Source organism: Camelus bactrianus, chromosome 6 (genome assembly GCF_048773025.1).
Source record: "Camelus bactrianus isolate YW-2024 breed Bactrian camel chromosome 6, ASM4877302v1, whole genome shotgun sequence".
In the NCBI taxonomy this organism is placed as follows: domain Eukaryota; kingdom Metazoa; phylum Chordata; class Mammalia; order Artiodactyla; family Camelidae; genus Camelus; species Camelus bactrianus.
This window is the reverse complement of record NC_133544.1, coordinates 36,142,874-36,165,105: the sequence shown is the minus strand read 5'-3', so window position 1 is coordinate 36,165,105 and position 22,232 is coordinate 36,142,874. Positions and strand designations below refer to the sequence as shown.

Here is a 22,232-nt window from a genome sequence, read left to right as displayed (position 1 = left end):
AGTGACACATGATGCCAATGGCTCACAAGATGGGGAGGGGGTGAGGGTAACCTCTTGGGATGAAAAGAACAAGGAGAAAAGCCTCAATGATAAGCTGATTCACCCTATTCTCCTGTTAATTTTATCCTTTAGTGTCATCATATGACTCCAGAGTGTGTGTGGTGTGTGTGTGGAGAGAGGAGCTGAACATGGGAGATAACTGTATAATGGGACAGGAGGCTTTCTCCCTTCTTGAATAAATGCTTAGAATGGAGCAAGTTCAGAGAAAAGCATTGCCTTAACCCCATGCTGTCAGGTGGGCTCCCAGAGATCATAAAATTCCAAGATCATGAGAACCAAATCCGAGCAGAACCCAAATGAGCCATCCCTACTGAAGAAAAATACAGAAAATTTCCTCATAATTAATGAACTTCATATCAAGCCTTTATCATCAGCTTTGTAAACTGTAATTTTCACATGAGGCATGTGCCATGTAAATGGACCTAAATGTGCTGGGGCATTTCACTCTTCTGAAGACTGGCTAAAGTTCTTCTGAACTGACCAGCAGACAACCCTGGAACTCTGTAAACACAGCTGAACATACCTTACATCTTAAGAGCATCAATATCTTTATGTCATGAAATAATAGAAGGGTTTTATATGCACTGCCAGAAAGACCACAAGGATGCTTTGAGACTTAACCATGACCCTACCTCATGTTGTCAGCTGGGGTAAGTCACACTGGAGTGTGACTATTTCCATGTCACCTGTCCCACTGGAAGACAGGGACTGGTTTTGCTTGCTTTTCAACTCTAGCGCCGCCAGTGCCTAGTAGAGTGCCTGACCAGAAGAAAGTGCATAGAAAGTGTGTGTTGAGTGCATGAACGAATTTGAAAATCAGGACCTGGTACAGTGAATCTTTAAGACCATTGGAATTTATAGTTGAATGAGTCTGGGGTAAGATTGGGGAAGGGGAGGAATTGATGCTAAAGTCTTTAGGGAAACAGGATAGGAGGGACTTCCATTAAATTCTCTCTGTTCTAACACTTGGACTTACTGTATCATCAGAATATAGAGCATTCAGTCCTAATCATAAGGCTTTGGAACTGTTTTAAGAGTACAGTGGAAGCTCTTTTTCCTGAAGTGCTGAAAATCACTTTTTGTAAATCAGAAAGGTTTATAAATCACTTTTGGGTAAGGTCAGAGCACCAGCCAGTGGAGGCAGGACCTCTCATTGTCCTCTTCTTCCTGATGCCTCATGAGCAGTCGAAGCAGTGGAGATACAAATGCTTCACTTCCACCACCAGGGATGAGGTGGCACAGATAAGGGTGAGGAATCCCTGCTACCACTCTGAACTTTCACTAGGTTGCGCTTGAGAGGATGTATTGATGTGGTTTAACAACACCCTGCCTCGAGTCAGGGTGGTAGGTTCAAGTTGAAAAAAATCATAGCCTAGTGAATTCTGAAGTTCTTTTGTTCTAACTAAATAGATTCCTTAGTTTGAAAAATAAAATTGTAGGCAGAACTTCAATAAACTAAAAAGATGAAAATGACAGTGTTGAGATTGAACGGAGAGGGGAGGAGTACCCTTGGTTTAGGTTTCCTCTCACTGCCCACCCCACCCCTTCAAGGCCCTGAAGTCCACGCTGCCCCCACTCCCTTCATTGTACAGACTTGCAGCTGGGGTCAGGATGTTAAATGCCCCATCCAAGGTGGCTCGGCTGGTCTGGGAGAACAGCCAAGGTGCTCTCTCCATGATGCCTGGAGGTCAGGGAGGAAAGCTAACCTGGAAGCTAGTGGCACATCCCTCTTTGTTCTGAATAGTAGAGCCACAGGAGGATTTTAATGTCTCCAGTGTGTCATCCTAACCTCTCTACTCAAATGAAGAAAGAAACATTCTACAAAGCAAATCTGATAGGACTTCTTAAAAAAATTCCAGATTGCAAACTTTGTACAATGGGCATAAGACTGAGAAAGTTATATGTCAATTAAATCAGTTCAATTGAGATTTAAGTATTTTGAATCCAAATTTTCATTCCTTAATGATTCAGATTCCATATGCTGGGTTTTCCCAAGGCAAGGAACCCCAGTCCCTTACCTGTTCCAGAAGACGGAGGAGTGACGGATCCTGGGCTGTCATCTTCAGGCTCTGAGACGGTGACAGTGGGGACTGTGTCAGGACTTGGTTTCAGGCAGATATCTTGCTTCTCAGGGGTCTTCTCTGGGGTGGCAGTTTCACCAGAAGGCTCGATCTCAGTCAGCGTGATTTTGACAGGGGCAGTAATCAGAGGAGCTCTGTGCTGTTCTTCAGAGATATCATCTATATATGGTGCAAATGCTGATTCTTCAAATAAATGGTCCTTGAGGATTTTCCCCTCCACAGGAGCTGGTTTCTCTGCTTCACGGGCCTCTTCAGATTTTGTTGGGATTTCAGTGTCCTTATTCTTAAAGTCCAAATCTTTGTCTTCCAACTTGGGATGACACTGCTCCTGATATTTCACCTCCTCTGGCCTACTTATGTCAATGTATTTGTAGGCTTCTGCTTTCATCTGGTCCAGGGGGTCTGCTAAGATCTTGTTCACTTCGGTAGACTCTGCAGGAGTCATTTCTATTCCAGAATCAGAACTAAATAAGCCACGAGGCTCCATCCCAGGCACGCCTGGTAAGGAGGTACGCAACTCCTCAGCGCTCTCTGAAACGGTGGAGTGGCCATTTTCCTTCTGAAGAATTCCAGTGAAATATGTAGAATCCTCCCGAGGTGGGTAACACACAGAAGAAATCAGAGATGTGTAGCAGGCTCCTTCCCCCTCTTTCGCTGCTGTTGAGTAGGTATGATCCATGGCCCTGGAGACGTCTGCCGCACCTGTGAATCGAAGCAGCAGCAGTGAGTGGGCGCCTGGCTTCCGTTCTCTCTCCTGCCTCACCCACCACCCACCCTGGCCTGTGCGGACGAAGCATCCTTTCTCCTTGAGGCCTCAGAGTTCCCTCGGGGCACACTCATGCTGCTCTTCCTGGCCTCCCTGATAGCCCCCAGGTATCTTCCTGGCAACAGACCATGGAGGTTCACATAAGCTGCCACACCCAAAGAAGTTGGGGACAGACCTCAGAGGACGAGGAAGCTGATTCTCAACATCTGCTACCTCAATATGCAGTGACTTGCTCTTACTTGGTATTATTCAACAGAAGCCCTCTTTGTATCTAAAGTATTAATGACCCTTTAAACAGAGATGGAAAGATAGGCTAATTCCGATTTGTGAACACAACAGAATGGTCGATTGGGCAGAAGGGCTGTTCTTGGAGACCCAGTGAGCTGGAAGAGGCCCCAAGAGACCCTCTGGTCCAGCTCTTTCATTCAGGGACTCCTGCTGCCCATGGATTGATGCTATCTCTGCTCTTTTCAAAGGTCCTCAAAGAAAGAAACTTCCAGTTTTCAGGCAGCATCATCCCAGAGTGGTATCACCTGAAAGGAGTACTTCCCTATTTCTTCAGTTTTCCCCTCACTTACCCACCTCAGCCCATCCTTTGCCTCCCAGTGATATTCAAAATGACCCACTGGGAATTTCTTGGTTTCACTGGTGGTGCTAAGGGCAAAATAAGCTTCCAAGTTTGAGTCTATAAAATGTTTTCATCTGGACTTCGTTTTATTAACAAACCAGCCAAAAAATCATTAATAGTAAGCAGAAGAGGGAAATTCTCTATTATTTTTCTATGCTATAAAATAATGTCAGAAGGGAACATTTATTGAGGACTTATCATGTGCTAAGCAGTGGGATTTTACCTAACTCTTACAACTATTTTCTAAATCAAGCTCCACACTCTCAAGAGATTACACACACACAAACACACACTCAGCCCTTAAGATACACTCAAAGAATATGCCAGATTAGGGCACCAACTCATAAAAGTAATAGAAGTAGTAATAGTAATATAATATTAGTAACTAATATTTGAGTGCCTGCTATGTGTCAGACCTAGTTACACGCTTTTAATCAACATTGACTTATTTAATCATCAAAACAATCCTAGAAGACAGGTACTGTCATTAGCCTCATTTTACAGATGAAGAAACTGAGACCAGAGGGGCTAAATGATACACCAAAGATCACAGAGGCAGAAAGTGGCAGAGCCAGGATTCAAACCCAAGCAGTCCAGAAGTCAGAAAACCTCCCCTAATGCCCTCTGTGCCTCCTTAGATCAGTTTGTGAAGTTTTTTTAAAAAATAATTTTGAATCAGTTTTATTACAAATAAACTTAGCCATTGTCTTTTTCTAGCTTTCTCGTTGGCTGCATGAGCCACTGTCAGGCCAAGAGGAATGGAAAAGCACAGAGCCTCTCTGTTTCTAGCACTCTACTGCCTCAGCACCATTGCAGGAGCTGTTTTTGCTCCTCAGAATTTTCTTCATCCAGGTACCTGCATACCTAACTCCCTTACTACCAAGTCTTTGCTCAAAGGTCACCTTCTTAAGGAAGGCGACCCTGACCACTCTATCTCAAACTGCAACCTGCCCCACACTCCATGGCAACCCTGTTCCCTCCTACTTTTCTCTACTTGTTCTTTCTCCCATAGCACTTGTCTCCTTCTAATATACCATGTAATTAACTTATTTATTTATTACTTATTTATTGATTGTCCCCCCTCACTAGGTATGCTCCATGAGGGCAGGAATCTTTGACTATTTTTTTTCACTATTGTAGCCCAAAACCGAGAACAGAGACTGGCATATAGTAGGTGCTCAATATTTGCAAAACAAAAGAAGGCAATTTTGAAGTTTAGAATAAAGCATAAATAACAATACTGTATGAGAAGGCAGGAAGGACGATTCTCCTAAACTGCTAATGACATTCACTTTATTCAGCAAGTAGACTAAGTTTGTGAGCAGTAGTTCAAACCCGTACATTTCACCTAGTCTTCTGATTATCCTTCCCTTGTATATGGCAGCCCGCTTTCCAGGTTAGACAAAAACAAAAACAAATTCAATAACAAAAGGAATAGTAGCAATGATGGGTCTTTTTGCCTACCATACATAGAACACCAAATAAAAAATATTAAATTTAAATCCATGTTTGTGCACACATCTTTATCCTAAAGGATATTTAAAGCTGCTTTCATCATATGGGCTTAGCCTGTATGTACACATCACTGGAGGCAGAGAAATCAATGCTAAGATATTTCACTACAGACATTTGGATCCTGGGATTCTCTACCACGATTACCTGGAATCACTTCCGTATGTTAATAAGTAACTGTTCACCAGAAAGTAAGGACGGGTTCACCCCTGGATATAGATGGTCTAGAGGTGTGAGAGTAGGGGAGTGGATGCTCCCCTGGAGAACACACAGTAGGTGGTTTCCCGGGCTGTATCACAGTCATTGTATTCAACTCTCACTGTGACACTTCTATTGCAGGGGCCACCAAAGGGCTTCTGGCCCTTATCCCCTATACCTGGCATGTTACATAGCTCTCCAGCCCACTGCCCCCTGCCATCAGTTATCGCACTAAACACGACTGTCACCTGTTCAGTAACTGGCCCCAGGGCTCTGCCTCGCCTCACTGGATAATTTTTAAACTCTGCAGCCTGGCATTTGAGATGATGTGAATGCCACCTGGCTTCACAGCCCTGTCTCCACTACTCATCTCACTGACCCTCCACTCCAGGTATACAAAGCCCTTCACAGTCTCACACTCATTCTACTACCTGTCCTTCACTCTTCAATTTAAACTCTGAGCTCTGGTTAATATAAACCACACATCACTTCTCCAACACTTAATTCTTAAAATCACCACATCCAAATCTCTGCCTTTTAACCTCAAGCCAGTAAAGATAAACAGCTTTAAATGCTAGCTCCTCCTAGATGAATCTGCTGACCACACCTGTCAAGACCTGACCCCTTTCTATTGTTCTCCCCCATTTCCTGGAGCACTTAATTATACTGCTTATGTCGTATGTATGTCCATGCGTGTCTCCTTCTATCTGTCCATGTTGTCTTCTGCTAACCTGTCAGTTCCCAGAGTGTGAGTCTCAAGTCTTGCATGCTGTGTTGTACATAGGAGATAACCAATACAAAATGAATAAATGAATGGACCATCAGTCAGTCAATGAGTAGACTTTTTCTATGCAGCTACTGAGAAGACTGATTGATGCAAGTTACAAAGAGGATGGTTTCAAACTGTTACATGAAAAAATGCTCTGGAATTCAAGTGATCCAACAATGGGATGGAACTGCATCTCAGGAACAAGAATGTTCTGATCTCAGTGGGCATGCAGATAGAGGCCGGCCCAGCCTCTGTCTAGGCAGGAACCAGCATTTGGTGGGAAGCTGGGTGGGATAACAGCAGAAGTCCCTTCTAACTGTCTATGATTTTTATACTGATTGGCTGCCACCATGGTCGGACACAACTTCCCTCATATCTTCCTTACCTGTACAATAGAATCTATAAAATTTTCTCTGAGGTGATGCCACAGAGAATAGAGGCTTCTCAGATGTCTAGTAATAACTGAGGGAATGAACTCTAGATTACATCTACATTATTTGAGAGACTATAAATAGAACCACCAGTTGGGAAGAACTCCTACCCTTGAAATTGTCATCTTACTAGCTTCGTGTTGCTCAGAGAACCCAGCATGAAATTGGAAGGACCCCCTTCATCATACTCTACAAATACTACAAACTAGAGGAAGAGGATCATTTGTGTAAATCACGTATTTTAAACGGGACCATGTCAGAACCCTTGTAAAAGCAACAAATAATCGAAATACTTTGAATGTGGTCATGTTCCATTTTCTCAAACTGAGCTAAATACCCTGAAAGATTCCCAAGGTTCGAAGTTACATGATTACATGGGGGCTATCAGATAGTACTCTTGAAAACAGAAAGTCCTTCTAGACAGTAAATTATGCGAGAGCAGGTCCTGTGGGATGTTGGAACTGGGAGGCACAACTGAGCCTCAAGGCTCAGGAAAGCCAATTAATACTTGTCAGTGCTTCCTGTGGAGCTGGCAGCTGCTGGGACTAAGGCAGAGAGCACAAACCAGTTGCCCTAGGCAGGATCCAATATTGTTACATTGTTAGATACAAATCCACTAAATAAAAGGGCTTTCCTTGTCTAGACTAGAAATTACTACTTTCTTTACATAACCCAGGGTTCCTCGGAACATCTGACTTCCTCATTGTCTCTGGCTGTTTCCGTGGCCAGAAGTCTTGATTTGTGTGGAGGCAGACGCACATCGAGAGTCAGCATGTGGACTCACACGTGCCCTCTCACGAGGTGGCTGGACAGGAGGGCATGGTAAATTTAAAATGGAACTGATTTTCAAATTTTCATTTTACAAGTAACTTTTCAGAAAAGTACTTAAAATAAAGGCTGAAGGATCCATAAGTCATCGTGTCTAGTCAAAAGCTAAGCGAAAGGAAGGCTGAAAATAAGCTTAAACAACTGCCATTTAATCACATGTACTGATAAAATCAGGCTTTTGTATCCACCAATGTCCTAGATCAGAAATACTAATCATGACCGAGACCAGCTCAGTAATCTCCTAAACGGTGGGTATTGTTTTATTTTCTAAAATTCTCTGCCAATACTAAGGAATGATGACTTGCTGAAGATGGTTTGACTTTTGTCAAGGAAAGTTTCAATCCTAACATCGTCATTCTCGACTCTGACGCATCCTCACCAGATTGAGCTCATTCAATTGCTGGCCTACAGCTTAGGTTTGTATTCTGGCTCTACTACTATCAGCTGTGGGACTCTGGGCAAGGTAGCCTCTCTGAGTCTCAGCTTATCCAGTTATAAAATAGGGGCAATAATAGTTCCCATCTTATTGGGCTGTTACAGGGATTAATGAGATAATGTGCTTAGCTCTACCCATGCAATAAATGAGAGCTGTGGGTTTTATAATCACCTCTATTTTGCAGGGAATACACCAGCATTTGCAATGTGTATTATCTGTCCACTGGGCACTTCATCCCTAGAGACATGTGATCAGGGTTGTTTAGGCTAGAAGAAGTTAAACATAGCCAGTCCACATTCATGTTTCCCTTAGGGGTCTGCCTTAGATGCCGAAGTTCCAGGAGTGCAAGGCCACAAGCAGGTGGTTGTGTGTTAAGTACTTTCTAGTGATGCAACTGATGGATCCTGTCATGAACATGGTGATGACTGACTTGAGTGTGAAAAGCTGAAATTTACCAAGACAACAGACAGAAAAAGAAGAGTGTTCAGTGCCCACGGATGAGAGGATGAGATTTTTCCCTTGTGGATGGAGCCCATTCTGACTCCTCAGGGTGGAGATAAGAGGTCTGTGGTTTAAGATAATACCCCTGTAACTCAATAAAGACCTACTTACTGCACTGAAGTGAAAACATAGAGAATGCCAGAAAGAAAGACTGATTATAAGAAAAGGTTTTCTTTTTTTTTTTCCCACTTTAATCTTTCTCCTTTATTGCAATACTGCATTTCATTATTGTTAACATGTGGTTAAGATGGTGCCTTTTTTTTTTTTTAAAAAAAAGCATTTTTTTAATTGAGTTATAGTCATTTTACAATGTTGTGTCAAATTCCAATGTAGAGTACAAGTTTTCAGTTATACATGGACATATATATATTCTTTGTCACATTTTTTTTTGCTGTGAGCTACCACAAGATCTTGTATGTATTTCCCTGTGCTATACAGTATAATCTTGTTTATCTATTCTACATATGCCTGTCAGTATCTTCAAATTTTGAACTCTCAGTCTATCACTTCCCACCCTCACCCCCTCTTGGCAACCACAAGTTTTTATTCTATGTCTGTGAGTCTGTTTCTGTTTTGTATTTATGTTCTTTTTTTTTTTTTTTGAAACGGTTTTCTGTGAATTAAAAGTAAAAACACCAATTATTGTTTGAATAGAGCCAACACTAACAGGTATAAGGGACATTAGTCCCATTAAATTGAAAAATATTTTAAAAGGGGGGAGCATACAAAAAATTGGAATGACAGTGGGAGTGGGATGAGACATACATGTTAAAATTCAAGAATTAAAAGTTGAAGCGAATTTGCATTCACTTTTCCCAGAATCGCTTGCCCTCAGCCTGCCCATGTGATGAATGGTAGTAGCTGCACAGAGGTTAGGCTGTGCGGCTTTTTCCCCGAAACTTCCACTCATCTTTTTTGAGTACTAAGAAATCAGCAGGCCCACAGTATGGAGGTTGTGACACATCTGACAACAGAGCCATTGATGAGGGATGGCTATGCCAGGGAGGCTCTGGGAGACTCTATGTCACCTAGAAAACATTCTCCTTCTAAAATTAAGTACCTTGTGATTTAACATGATAAATGGGTGCTGAGAAATTCAAGTACATTCATTCTTTAAAATTATATCTATGTGATTAGTTAATCGAGTGAGAAAGGTAAGATGAGCCTCCATTCTCTAGCAAAAGACTCAAAACCAATGCCAAGGACATGCTCGGGGATTTCATAATATGTGTAACTACTCTTTCTGTCCCCAGCTCGCTGCCTTATTTAAAGCTCGCCTGCCAGAATAACAGATTTAGCTGTCGGGATTGCAAAATTAATGTTTTATAAAAAAATGATTCGGCAAGTTTTGGGTTTTCTCCCTCTATGAAGAGCCAGGGCTCGCACTGCCTGTGGAGTTTTCACTTTAGCAGAAAATTCTGTTAGAGGAAAAAACCTGGCCTGGCAGCAAACCACTAAATTTCTTTGACGGTTCTCAGCAGGGCCTTGGGAAGCATAAAGCTAGTGAGCGCTGAGATGGAATGGAGGCGCAAGTTTTGATGAGCTTCAAAGTGTGAGATGTTTTTCGCCTGTGTCCAAAGATAGAAATGTGATTCTGCAGCCTACTTAGGGGGGCAATTTTTTTAGGGGGAGAGGGGAGGTAAATATTGATTTATCATTTCTTTAGATCTTAAGAAAGTATCCTTAAAACTCTACCTAGTCTTCCCATTGCTTTTTTTTAATAAAAGCTTTATTGATTTATAATTCACAGACCATAAAATTCACTCTTAAAGTATACAACTCAGCAGTTTTTGTATATTCACAGAATTATACAACCATTGCCAGTATCCAACCCACCCACCTACTTTTATATTCCACTCCTAATATTTTCAATACATAAAAAGCTCTAAGTTACCTTCACCATGCAAAGAGTAACCTTTGGAATAAAAACAAGAGTTACTTAAATCTATTTATCATTTCTTGAAGAATTTTGCTCTCTGATTTCCAAAGAGAAAACCAGTTGTTCTTGGTCACACTTCCTCAATGCTATGCATACACTGATATTAACAAAAAAAAAATGCGTACTGTAAATTTCTGCTTATACTTCAATGGTTCTTTTGTTCCCTCCCACGACAGAATCATCTAGCTCCCCAGTTGGACTCCTGTCACCTTCTCCGCGAATTAGTGTGATAGTGTCCTTGGTGTTCCACGGCTTCCAGCCTCGCCTCTTGTGTGTGTCACTTTGCACACAGCTCACACATTACTCTCACTAAAACACCACTCTCACCATGTCACTTCTCTATTCCAAAGCCTCTGGTGAGTATCTTTGCCCATCTTTTGGCTTAGAATTCAGGATTACCATCAGTGAGGCCCCTGTCTGCCTTTACAGTTTGATTTCTGAGTCTGCTCGAGAAACACACCTGTTCAAGTCCACACACATGAGATTTTTCAACTTCTGTGCCTTTGTGTAAGCCCTTCCTCTCAACTGAAAGGCTCCTTCACGCCTCCCTAAACCCAAATAAAAACCTCTGGTGATGCCCCACCTCTTCTAGGAAGTCTCCTTCTACCTCTCCTGCCGCACGGCCCCCCTCAATGCTTTCTCCCTCATCTTCATTCCAAGGCCACAACCATTTGTTTGGGGCTCATTGGCTTCTCTGCATTTGTCACCAGTTATCTTATTCAGTGTACTGGTTGAGAACCATGTCTTATACTTCTTCATATCTTTCAGTTCCCAGCACTGTGCTTTGTACATAGTATGTGCTCAGTAATCACTGGCTGGCTGATTACCTACACATTACTATCTGATTGAGTCACATTCAAGAGCTTTTAAAATAAGCTTTACCATTAATTATGTATCGATTCAATCAAAAGATTTATTGAACACTTACCACATGTAAAGCACCAAAGTGGAGGACATTCCTATACACATGTAGACTTAGTAACTTAGTGTCACAAAAATTCACTACTAAGCCATTGTTTGTAACTGGAAGTTCAGATTCCCCCAGCTCTTTGCGGCAGTGATGCTGGGTGGTGGCAGTGTCTGCTGGAGGATCATAATTGGGGAATATAGGTCCCATATGGAGCCCTAGCATGTCATACCTCCTGATTCATTTTTCTTGCCAGGCATGGCATCACCAGAAGAAAAAAATAAATAAGGAAGAATTGGAAGGGTTCTTTGAATTTATCTAATTCAATTCCCTTCCCAATCCCAGGAGCTCATCCACAAAATTCAGGATTGGCCATCTCCCAAGCTTAGTTCGAATATTTCCATTCATAGAATCTCACTCACTGTTTGCTATGCATACCAAACAATTAATAAGTGCTTGTAATTAAGAGTGTAGGTCCTGGGGTCAGATGCATGGCTTTTAATACCAATCCCAACATTTACAAGCTGTGTGGCCTTAGGCAGATTTCCTAATGCTTTTGTGCTTCCATTTCACTTGTTAATAATAATTATCACCTCACAGAATTATTGTGAACACTAAATGAGATAATGGAATCAAAGCACTAAGAATCATGCTTGATACACATTAACAGCTCATTATTATTTTTTTAATTTAACTTTATACCTCACTGTTGCCACCAGCCTTTAGTCCCACGTTTGTCTCCACAGCCTATTAGTAGAAAAAGACACCTCAGATAATCAGAAAACAATACAGCATGTAAAGTGCTAACCTCCCTAAAATATAAAGAGTTCCTAGAAATCAAAAAGAAAAAAGACTATCAATCCTTTTTTTCAGAAAATGAACAAAGGGCAAGAATAAACACTTCGCATAGAAAAGGCAATATAAATGACGCTGGAACATAAAAATGCAAATTAAAATAATTCCAAAGTGACATTTCTCCCTTATCAGGTTGGTGGGGCTGAAGGAAAATAGGCACTCATGTACTGAGAGGGGTCTGGTAGGAGTCGAATATGATATAATCCCCACGGAGGGCAATTTGGCAGTGCCTATTCAAATTACAAATGTATTTACTCTTTGAACCAGCAATCTTACTTACAGGAATAATTCTATAGACATATTTGCACGGGTATAAAATGAACTTGGGCAAAGTTATTCATTGCAGTATAGTTTGAAATAACAAAAATTGGAATCAGCTCAAATATCCTGGTTAAACAGAGCCTGGTTAAACAAACTATGTACTCCTATACATAGAATACTGAGTAGCTGTACTGAGAATGAAGACAATCTCCACATACTGATATGGAAAGATTTTCAGATAAATAATGTTAAGAGAAGTAAGATGTGTGAGATATAGATGCAGATAAATATAGACAAACATATATAGAATACTCACTCATGTAAAAAAGGGAGAAATAAGGATATACATTTGCATTTGTTTGCATCTGCATAAAAAAACACTGGGAAAATACACAAGAAACTAATTTTTAGCCATGGGGGTGGGATAGAACAGAGAGTAACAGAAGTGGAAGGGAGAATTTTCATTATGTACTTTTTAAAAAAACTATTTTCCTCTTTCAACCAAATGAATGTATTACTCTCTAAAATTTTAATTTCATTTGAAAACAAAGAAAAAGAGAACAAAGTGGAATGAAAGTAATGGTCTTACACAGCTATGATGGGAACCCCCAACCCAGCTTCCTTCTTCCACATGACAGGTGTTCAAAGATTTGAAGACAGGTGTGTCCTCTGTTAAGTTCTTGTGGCTCAGGCTAGAGCCTTCTTCATTCTCTCTTTCACGTTTTGTTTTCCTCACACTGTGAGCTTCTAGGAGATATGAACTGTACGTCACGCCTCACTGTTTCCCTCATGCTAATAGCATACTTGCTGGCACATAGGTTTTGTGTGGTAAATATTTATGGAAAAAATCACTGAATATGTTTCTAGATTCATCATAATGGTTAAAACCAAGGAATACACTATAGTTTGTCACTCTCCCTCTAAAATCTGACCTGGACCTGACTACAAGCTCAGGAGCATAGAGATGGACAGTAACACAATTTCCCCTCCCAGTTTTGATTCCCTTCACTTAAACTTCCTGTTTTTATTCACAAACCTTTATATTTGCTGCCCTGTACTATTAGCTCATGTTTCATTTGTGGCCAACTAAAATATGTGAGTATGTAAGTTTTTTTTTTTTAAATAAGCACGTAGTTTCAAATTGCACTTTTAGCCACAGTAATGAGTGTATTTCAAAAGCTTGAAAGACATTAAAGTCAGATGCAAAGAATTTTCATAATTGCCTATGACCTGCATCTACCATTTAGAGCAGACTGAAGACCCTAGAAAGGGGATTTACCTCAGTCTGGAATAATCCACAAGATCAAGATGAAGCTACAGTTAGGGTTTCTCATTAGAGTGTGTTTTATAAAAAGAAATCTGGGTCCATACAGCATAAGGCCACACTTGTAGGGCTACCATCAGCCCATACTGGGTCTTGGCAAAAAAAAAAAAAAAAAGTCCTTTCTGTGCCTGAGACATGCATCCTCTGCTGAAAGTCTTGGATTTTGTGCGAGTGTTGGGAATGGAACACAGGTCACTGGAATCTAAAACAATGTCATGTAAAGTGACATGCTTTGGGAGGCACAGAAGGAAGGACAAATGAGGATGACGACTGAGGGACAATTCTACTAGAAAGATGATGTGTAATGACATGCTATGAAGTATGTTTCGGATGCCGTGGTGTGTGCTGTGCTGTGCTCTGGCCTGAGGTGATGGAGCAAGCAGCATGCCACAGCAGCAGGTCGTGGCCTGGCATGCTTTGCGTGTGGTATTCTGTGACAGAGACGTCACAGGTGTCAGAGGACTTGGAGTTCCATCTCCGTCAAGGTACTGGCCTTTCAACTGTCATTAAACCCACAGGAAACCGGTTTCCTCACTTAGGAAAGGAAGGTAACAACAACAACTAACATTTAAATTGCATGTTTACTCCAGGCTAAAAATGGATTATCTCATTTCAAGATTAAACGGGCACAGTCTATGAAGATTCCCCCCCGCCCCCCCACGCCCGTACTATTGATGAGGAAACCGAAGCTTAGAGAGGTTAAGAAACTGGCCCTGAAGAACATAGCCAGACGTAACAGAATCAGAACTTGGATTTAGGGCAACCTGACTCCAAAGCCGATGCTATTAGCATTATTCTCAGAACTGCTGTGACGATTAAAGGAGACGAAATGGTTTTGTCACCGGCAAAGCCCATTAACAATTCCCAGGAAATAAAAATAGAATCTGGGTAATAAAGTCTAACCTTTTTTTCCTTTGTGCTTCCTCTAGTTTCCCTTGCTTATGGGGGCCGCGTGCAGAGGCCTTGCCGCCGGAGTTCAGACCAGAGTTCATGGCGCCAAACAGCTGCATGGACACCTCGGCTCGGCGGGTGGAGCGCAGAAGTGCCCCACCGGGCACTCAGCTCAAGATGGCGGCGGGCTGTGGGCGGAGGCTGCGCCCGGCACTGCCCGCGCGGGAGCATGGGCAGCGGGCCGCGCCCAGCACTGCGAGAACCCCGCCCCATTCCCTGCTCAGGAGATCCCGCTCGCCTGCGCCCGCTCAGGAAGAGCAGCTTCCCTACGGGAGGAGCTTGCACCTCCCCATTGTCTGATGAAAGAATAAAGCTTTCCTTTGCTTTTAAACCAAACTTGGTCTTGATCTATTGACTCAAAAGACACTGGGCAGGAGGACCCTTCTTGGGGTCTGAGTTGACAGGGTCAGTAATATGATTATCATTAGCTACCATTTTGCATTTATACAGTATGCCTTCTTCCTCAAATTTTCAAAATCTGATTCCTATGTAGTCATGGAATATCTGAAACTTAATTTGGAGTTGTGGGTATTCCTAATTTTAAACATAATCCTCTGTTGGAATGCAGGTTGTAAAAATAGCAACAGATGTATGATGTCTTGGGACAAATTTGCAGAAAACTGGAATTCAGGATACATTACTTGGTAGACTTAAAGGCAAACCATTTTTTAACATACCTACATACATACAACAAACACACTCTCATGCAGTCACAATCAAAATATACGTAGAAAATTTATTCCATTAAGTTGCACAGAAAATGGAGCTCAGAGGTAGCTGTACTAATCAGGGGGAAAGAAAGAAAGATTAATGTCCTTTACCAACAACAGCATTCATTTTCATCCTCTGAGCTATCTGATCTATGGGTCGAGGTAAACTGAATGTTTTAAGTAAGACGATAACTCAGCTGTTGATGTGCCAGAGTTTGGGCATATTGATCCAAGTGGATTGAGTGCTCAGTCAGGAAACTACATCAAGATTTTTCTTCCCATTTTCTCTCCTTCCCATTTTATCTCCAGGGAAAAAAGAACAATAAATAATAAACAATGAATTTAAAACACACAGCTTTTGACATCAGTGCAAAATTTCAATCAACTGTGTATTTGAAGGGGATAACTAAAATATTGCATTTTTCTAGTATAATATACTTGCATGATGATCAATAAATATGCATTGTGTTTTTGGGAATTTGGAGAAGAGTTGCTACTGTGAGGAAAGTAAGACCTGCATTGGAGCTTTGAAAAGAGTCTGATTTTAGAGAGGCAGAGGGAAACAGGAGGAAGTTATTCAGGGAGCAGAAATAATAGCAAGGGCAAAGGTGAAGTAATGAAGAGGAAAGAATCTCAACTCCAAAAGGAGAGCTTGGGAAGCAGTGGGAACTCAGGTCGGAAAGGGTGGCTGGGATTATGGAGCCAGCATGAGGGTTTCACAGAGGTGGCTGGAAATGAGGAACCGGTGATTGTTTTAGAGCAGTTAGTCCAATAATAGCTCCCACAGAGGCAGCATACAGGGTTGAGAGTCATGTCAAGTGAATTCGTGATTTTTTTTAATTATAAAAGCAATATTACATGATCACTATACCATTTTTTTTTTAAATACAGAAGTACACAAAGGCTAAGAAAAAGAGTGGTTCTAGCAGATGCCATGAAAAAATAGGGAACATCCACCAGGACTTGTATTTCAGTATAGCCTGGAGTTGTAGGCTCCAGAGAACACAGCTCTCAAAAAGACCAGAGGAGGTGGGTTCAAAAGAAAGTCCTTTAAACACAGAAGTGCCTTGTTAGGGAAGTTTCATAGAATTGAAGGGATGTTGAGCTCAGTCTTGAAGGATGTGGAGGATTTGTGTAGGCTAATGTGTGGGTAATGAATTTCCAAGGACAGAAGTATGGATGAAAATTATTCCCTGCCGTATCAGTAAACAAAAGACACTGCAGCCATCAGTCATCAGCCACTACCACTGCCCTCGATGGTGAGCTGGAGGGAACTTAGGATGGAGACAGGTCCTCAGCCTCTGCTGCCACCCCCAGGGGTGCCCCCTGAGGAGGCTCAGGCTGGGAAGCACCAGATACTGGCCCTAGGTAGCCAAAGTGCGTATCAAAGGAATGATTTCAATGAGCCCAGACTCTTGTATCTTCCTATATAAAGAAAAGTGCTAAACCCCTTAACTTGAGATATCTGCTTTTCTTTAATTAATAGTAATGTTTTGATGTTCCCACTACGTGGTCTTTGTTGCAAAAACTCCTATATATCCTGACCCCTCCCCTCCCTCTTCAGAGCAGTCTCTCAGAGCGATCTGAGAGGCCACATCCAGGCATGTTTCCTCAGAAATGTCCACCAAATAAAACATAACTCTCAACCTTTACGTTGTGCTTTTTTTTTTAATTAACAAAAGTCTTGATGCTCTGATATTCAATCAAATATATTCAGATAGTTATTTGAATTTCTATATATTCCATCTAAACATTGGACACTACCTCACAGTCATCTTTTTTGAGTTGTCTGAAATGAATCTGTCATGTTTGAGGGCAAAAACAGGCTCCCTAAACAAGCTAGTATGTGAACAGTTAAAACAGTCTGGATAAAATCATAAATAAATGAGAACTTGCAGAGGATACTGCATTTATTTGTTCTATAAGATTTTATAAAATGAGAGCAGAAGCCAAAACCAAATGTGTCCTGGAAAAGGAACTAGCAACCATTTACTATGTCAATAATTCAATATGAGCATTAAAATTTCATGCTCCTTTAAAAACTCCTAAAAATAACCCGCAGGACATCATCTTCTGCATCTAGTGTTTGGAGCCCTGTAATCATGACTCCTAAGAACTGTACTTTGTTCCAGCTAAGGACTAGAGTAACAGAATTAGGCCACAGACAGAAGTCAGTCTCATTTAAGTATTTTTTTTTTAATTTGGTTAACAATTAGCTGGAATTTTAATCTGTCCCTTAACATAAAGTGGTTTTCAAAATAAATGTTTCTTGGAAAGAGCAATCGGAAAGAAAATAGACAAGTTTTCCCTTTCCTAAGTGTGTAAGAATAGACCAGAGTCAATATATGCTTTCTGTTCTTTGTTTTTATTGTTTTTGCTGAAAACTTGTATATTATTTAACGTATTTTTATTTACCTGTAAGTTGGTAAGCCAGATGCCAATAAGATGCACTTATATTTTGAGAAGAAGCCAATGGTTAAAACAGAGATATCCAATTTCTTGTTAGCTGTTGGTCATTTTTTGTCAGGTGACCCCAGAAAGACCTGATGTTTTGAAAATGACACCCTTTAAGGTAAATTCTTTGGTTTAATTCTTGAATGTTTCATATTTCTTCTCTGAATGTCAAGATTGTTTCAATATAATTTCTTAACATATATTTATATCCTATACATGAATCTTTTCTTCCTAACTAAAAGAAATGGGAAGAAACAGCATTCGTTGAATACTTGCTGTATGCCTGCCAGTTACCATGATATTCCATGCCAATCAATAAACACATGAACACTTTAGAGTAGCTATTTAGTAATACCACAAGAATTGTGAAGACAAGCCAAACTCAGTTATGATACAACAAATGATGTTTTTCAGGGCTTAGTTATTTAACTTCATTCATCCAATATATACTGAGTGCCTACTATATGCTAGGCACTTATCCCAGTTTTTGGGAGAATATGAATGAGATACATAGTCCCTGGCCCCTTGGAGGACAGAAACAAACAAGCAACAAACAAGCAAGAAACAAACAAAAACACAACTATGCAGGCAGGGCAAGGACTGCTAATTGTCCCCCAGTGTTTGTCCCATCCCTCTTCTCTTTAGACCCCCCCGCCAAGGAATTTTAGCATACTGCCACCCAGCCAAAGACTATACTTTCCAACCTCCCACTAGGTATGGACACATGACAGGGAGAGAGGTGTGTGCCTCTGGATCACGTCCTTCAGGAAGAAGCTGGTTGCCCTCCTTTCTTTCCTCTCCCAATGATCTGGTCCATGAACACGGTCTCTTTGAGCTGCATTGACAGTGCAGATGAAGGCAACACTTACAGAGATGATGGGCATCAGGAGCCCCCGGGGCAGATCCTCACCTGACTGTTCACCTGCTTCAAGACTGTCAAGTAAGAGAGAAATAAACTTCTAAGTTGTTTGAGCCACTCTGTTTTTTTACCTCTTTGTTATAGAAGTTGAGTCTACACTCTAACTAACACAGCAGACAAGTACAATAACTGACAGTTGTAATAAGCGCTTTGAAGGAAACAGACAACTGGATAAGAGGAAAACAACAAAAGGTTATCAGTGGGGAGGGATGTGTTACTTTAGATAAGATGCTCAGGACACTCTAAGGAGGTGACATTTAAGCTGAGACCTAAAGGATGAGAAGAGGCAATATGCAACTTTTTTTTGTTTTCCTTTGGTGAAACATAATAGAATCCTTCAGTTTTTCCTCCTCATTCTAGACTGCTTTATTCTCACCCTGCCCAAGAGCCAGGGTACAAGTAACATATACTTGGATAAAAGCCCTAGGATAGGCCCATTACTGGAGTACCTGATCCGAGATAACCAGAGAACTGCCGAGATTCGAAGAGAATACATTGAGAGAATGTGCCACGGTTGTCATTTTTATGTGAAAAGCCACATGAATCAGTGAATCAGCCAGTGACAAACCTTACTGAATGGCTGTCCGCCTTAACTACAGTCACACTAACTGGGAGGTACTTGAAGGCAACACAGGTCCTTGGGTCCAGTCTCTGTATCCCTAGCACAGCACTTGGCACATAATAAGAGTTCAGTGGCTCTTACTAAACGACTAAGTTTACAAAGGACTCACCAAATCTTTGAAAACTCCCCTTTTCTTGGCAGCACAAAGATGGGACCTCATAGCAACTATTTCTTTTAAGACAGCTTTTCCAAAACTGTGGTCATGGTCCATTGACTAAAATCAGGATTTAGATCATCTTCCCTACCCCTGCACAGGCTGGATCACTAGAGGTAACGGAGGTGTGGCTCTACCTCAGAATGGTAGATGCATCACGGCTCTTGATCTCGTCTGCTTCTGTCTATTTGTCCATAGGCCACAGAGCCTGCACTGTGTTTAGACAGCCACACGTCTGCTCATCTGCTCACCCCCGACTCCAGCTTCTACTCTATTAATGGCTCAGGGATGAGGCAGGGGAGCTTCATCCATTAAATGACTGTATCGGGGTCTTGAGCTTCATCACTAACATGTTAATATGTTCCTCTCCTTTTACTTAATTCCATGTGTCTCACTGTTAAAAAAATTATACTAGATAATAGTAAGGATGACAATAAGTAAGGATTTATTTAACTTTCCTCTGTGCTAAACACTGTGCTACATACATTAACTTATCTAAGCTCTGTAATAATTCTGTGAGACAGGTACTACTATTATCCCCATTTTATAGACAGGAAAACTGAGAATTAGAGACAGTACATGGCTTGAACAAGGCATCACATTTCTAGGGTCATAATCATCTTACTTTGCCCAGGATTAAGGGGATTTCCAAGATATAGGACTGTCAGTGCTAAAAATTGAGAGTGTCTTGGACAAACGAAGACAAGTTGGTCACCCTATAAATAGCTGAAGAATTTGAACGTAGGTAGTTGGACTCTAAAGCAGTTATTCTTAATCATGATGTTATCCTACCTGATTATTTGTTCAAGTAGTCATTACTGTTATAGACTGTTTGTGTCTCCCCCAAATCCACATTCTACCCCTCAATGTGATAGCATCAAGGGGTGGAGCTTTGCGGAAACAATTAGGATTATATGAAGTCGTGAGAGTAGAGCCCTCATGGATGGGATTAGTGCCCTTATAGGAGTCACAAGAGAGCCTGCAGCTCTCTGCTCTCCACCATGAGAGGATGCAGCGAGAAGTCTCCAATCCGGAAGAGGGTCTTCTCCAGAACTGTCATCCTGGCCTTAGACTTCCAGGCTCCAGACTGGGAGAAATAAATTTCCGTTGTTTATAAGCCTCCCATTTTGTGGTATTTTGTTATAGCAGTCCAAGCTGATGAAAACAATTACTAGAAAGAATGGAAGTTCTCTCTGGGGTATTTAACAATGTTAAGTGGAAACAGTAATAGCCGGAAAGTCTTTTGCATGAAGTCATGTCGTTCTGCACTCCAATCTCCATTAGGGTGTTTTTCAAAACGCTATTAACATACGTACTTCAAGAAAGACGCTTTTTGATTTGGCACCTGAAGAAAGTCAGTATCAATACACAGTAAGCGTTTCTGAGGCTCTACAATATGAACAGGAATGTGAAAAGGTGCACCACTAACCTCACTATAAATGAAATAATTTTTCATGGACACTCCCCAGCAATGATTGTTTGACTCCAGAATTTCAGAATAATTGAGGAGAACTGTGCTGGGAACTCTGAGGGGGCAAGCCCTGCTCCTTGCAGAACCTGTCCTACCGTGCAAGAAGCTGGGAACGCAGAACGCTGAAACGCAGTCTTATAAGATCAGCCGTGAAGGTTTTGCTCTGCATTAAGATTAAACGTAAATAGAATTAAAATAAAAAGGATTGTTTCTCTTTGCTTTTATCTCACAACAGTCTACATAATCCCTGACAACATCAAAGGCCTAAGCACCTCTTAGCTGGTTTGGGGTAAAAAATCCACTTTGATTCATCATGTGGTCACTGGGATCCCATCTGCAAAGAACACTGCATCCATAAGCAAGTCTCAAGATATCAAGAGGAGACACAGTCTGCTCTCCTCCAGGAGCTACAGTACACTGGCTACAGCTGTGATGGAAGGTAAAGAACAGAAGGTACAGGAAGGACAACATGCTGCGGAAAGGCAGAGGACAAAGTGCTCCTTTCTGATTTGTGGGAAGTGGAGGCATGTCCCAGAGGAGTTGGTGTTTGGGTGGATGGATAGGATGGCAACAGGAGGAGATGGAAGTCTTACCCTCCCCAGACAGAGAGCACAAAAAAAGCAAAGCCATGGGAAAGTCTGAGTCTTAAGAGAAAGACTGTCTGGTGTAGTGGATGCCACATATGGGGAGCACAATAGAACAAATAAATAAACCAAAAGCCAAAAACATAGAACTTGGAATTTCAATGACTAATGCATTATTTCCTTTTATTTAGGTGCTTGGGATCTGGAAATGTATCAAGTTTGTATTAAGGCCAGTTCAATAGTCTCAGAACTCTATTTATTTCTATGGTTCTTTCCCAGAATTTATCATCTAAAGCCTCAATGTTATGGTCAAGCTTTATGTAGGTGTGTATGTGTATACATATCCTTATTTTCATAAGCTAGAATTAATGGAAATTAATAGTGATTATCTCAATCACAGGTATTCAGAAATAAAAATAAACACTTAAATTTTCAAACCTGGTTTATTCCCCCAAAGGCTTGCAGCCTTGAATACTTTAAGAATTGTGTAGTGATGTGAGCTCCTTCCTCTATCGAAGTCACCCATCATTAACAGGACCTCTATTTTGAGTTGTTTCTCTAATAGCCTGATGTACTTGTGATGACTCATTCTCATTCTCAAACTGGTATTTTTGTCCATTATTTGCAAAATGGTTGGGTAGATGCAGGGAACCACCTGAAGTCATGGAATTCAAAAAAAACCACACGTCTGTACAGGGGTCTGCAGCAGGCTTCTTACCAATCAGGTGGACTAGTAACAAGCAAGAGCTGCTGGTAAATCCATCAGTCTGAATTGTGCAAGAAGTTCAGGCATTGCTTTTTAAGGTGTCAAGTGGCTCCTTAACTTTCATAAAATTAAAACCCAAGTGCATCTGTGAGCACCGTGGAGGTA

At 41.3% G+C, this 22,232-nt stretch overlaps 1 protein-coding gene across 2 annotated transcripts in view; it reads right to left on the bottom strand.

Annotated features, from left to right (window-relative positions):
- Positions 1 to 22,232, bottom strand: part of RTN1 (reticulon 1) — a 207,958-nt gene that overhangs the window by 101,420 nt on the left and 84,306 nt on the right. For both annotated transcript variants that reach the window (XM_074365450.1, XM_074365449.1), the window contains exon 2: positions 2,079 to 2,843. In XM_074365450.1, the coding sequence (XP_074221551.1) occupies positions 2,079 to 2,843 (765 nt within the window). The remainder of the gene's footprint in view (positions 1 to 2,078; positions 2,844 to 22,232) is intronic.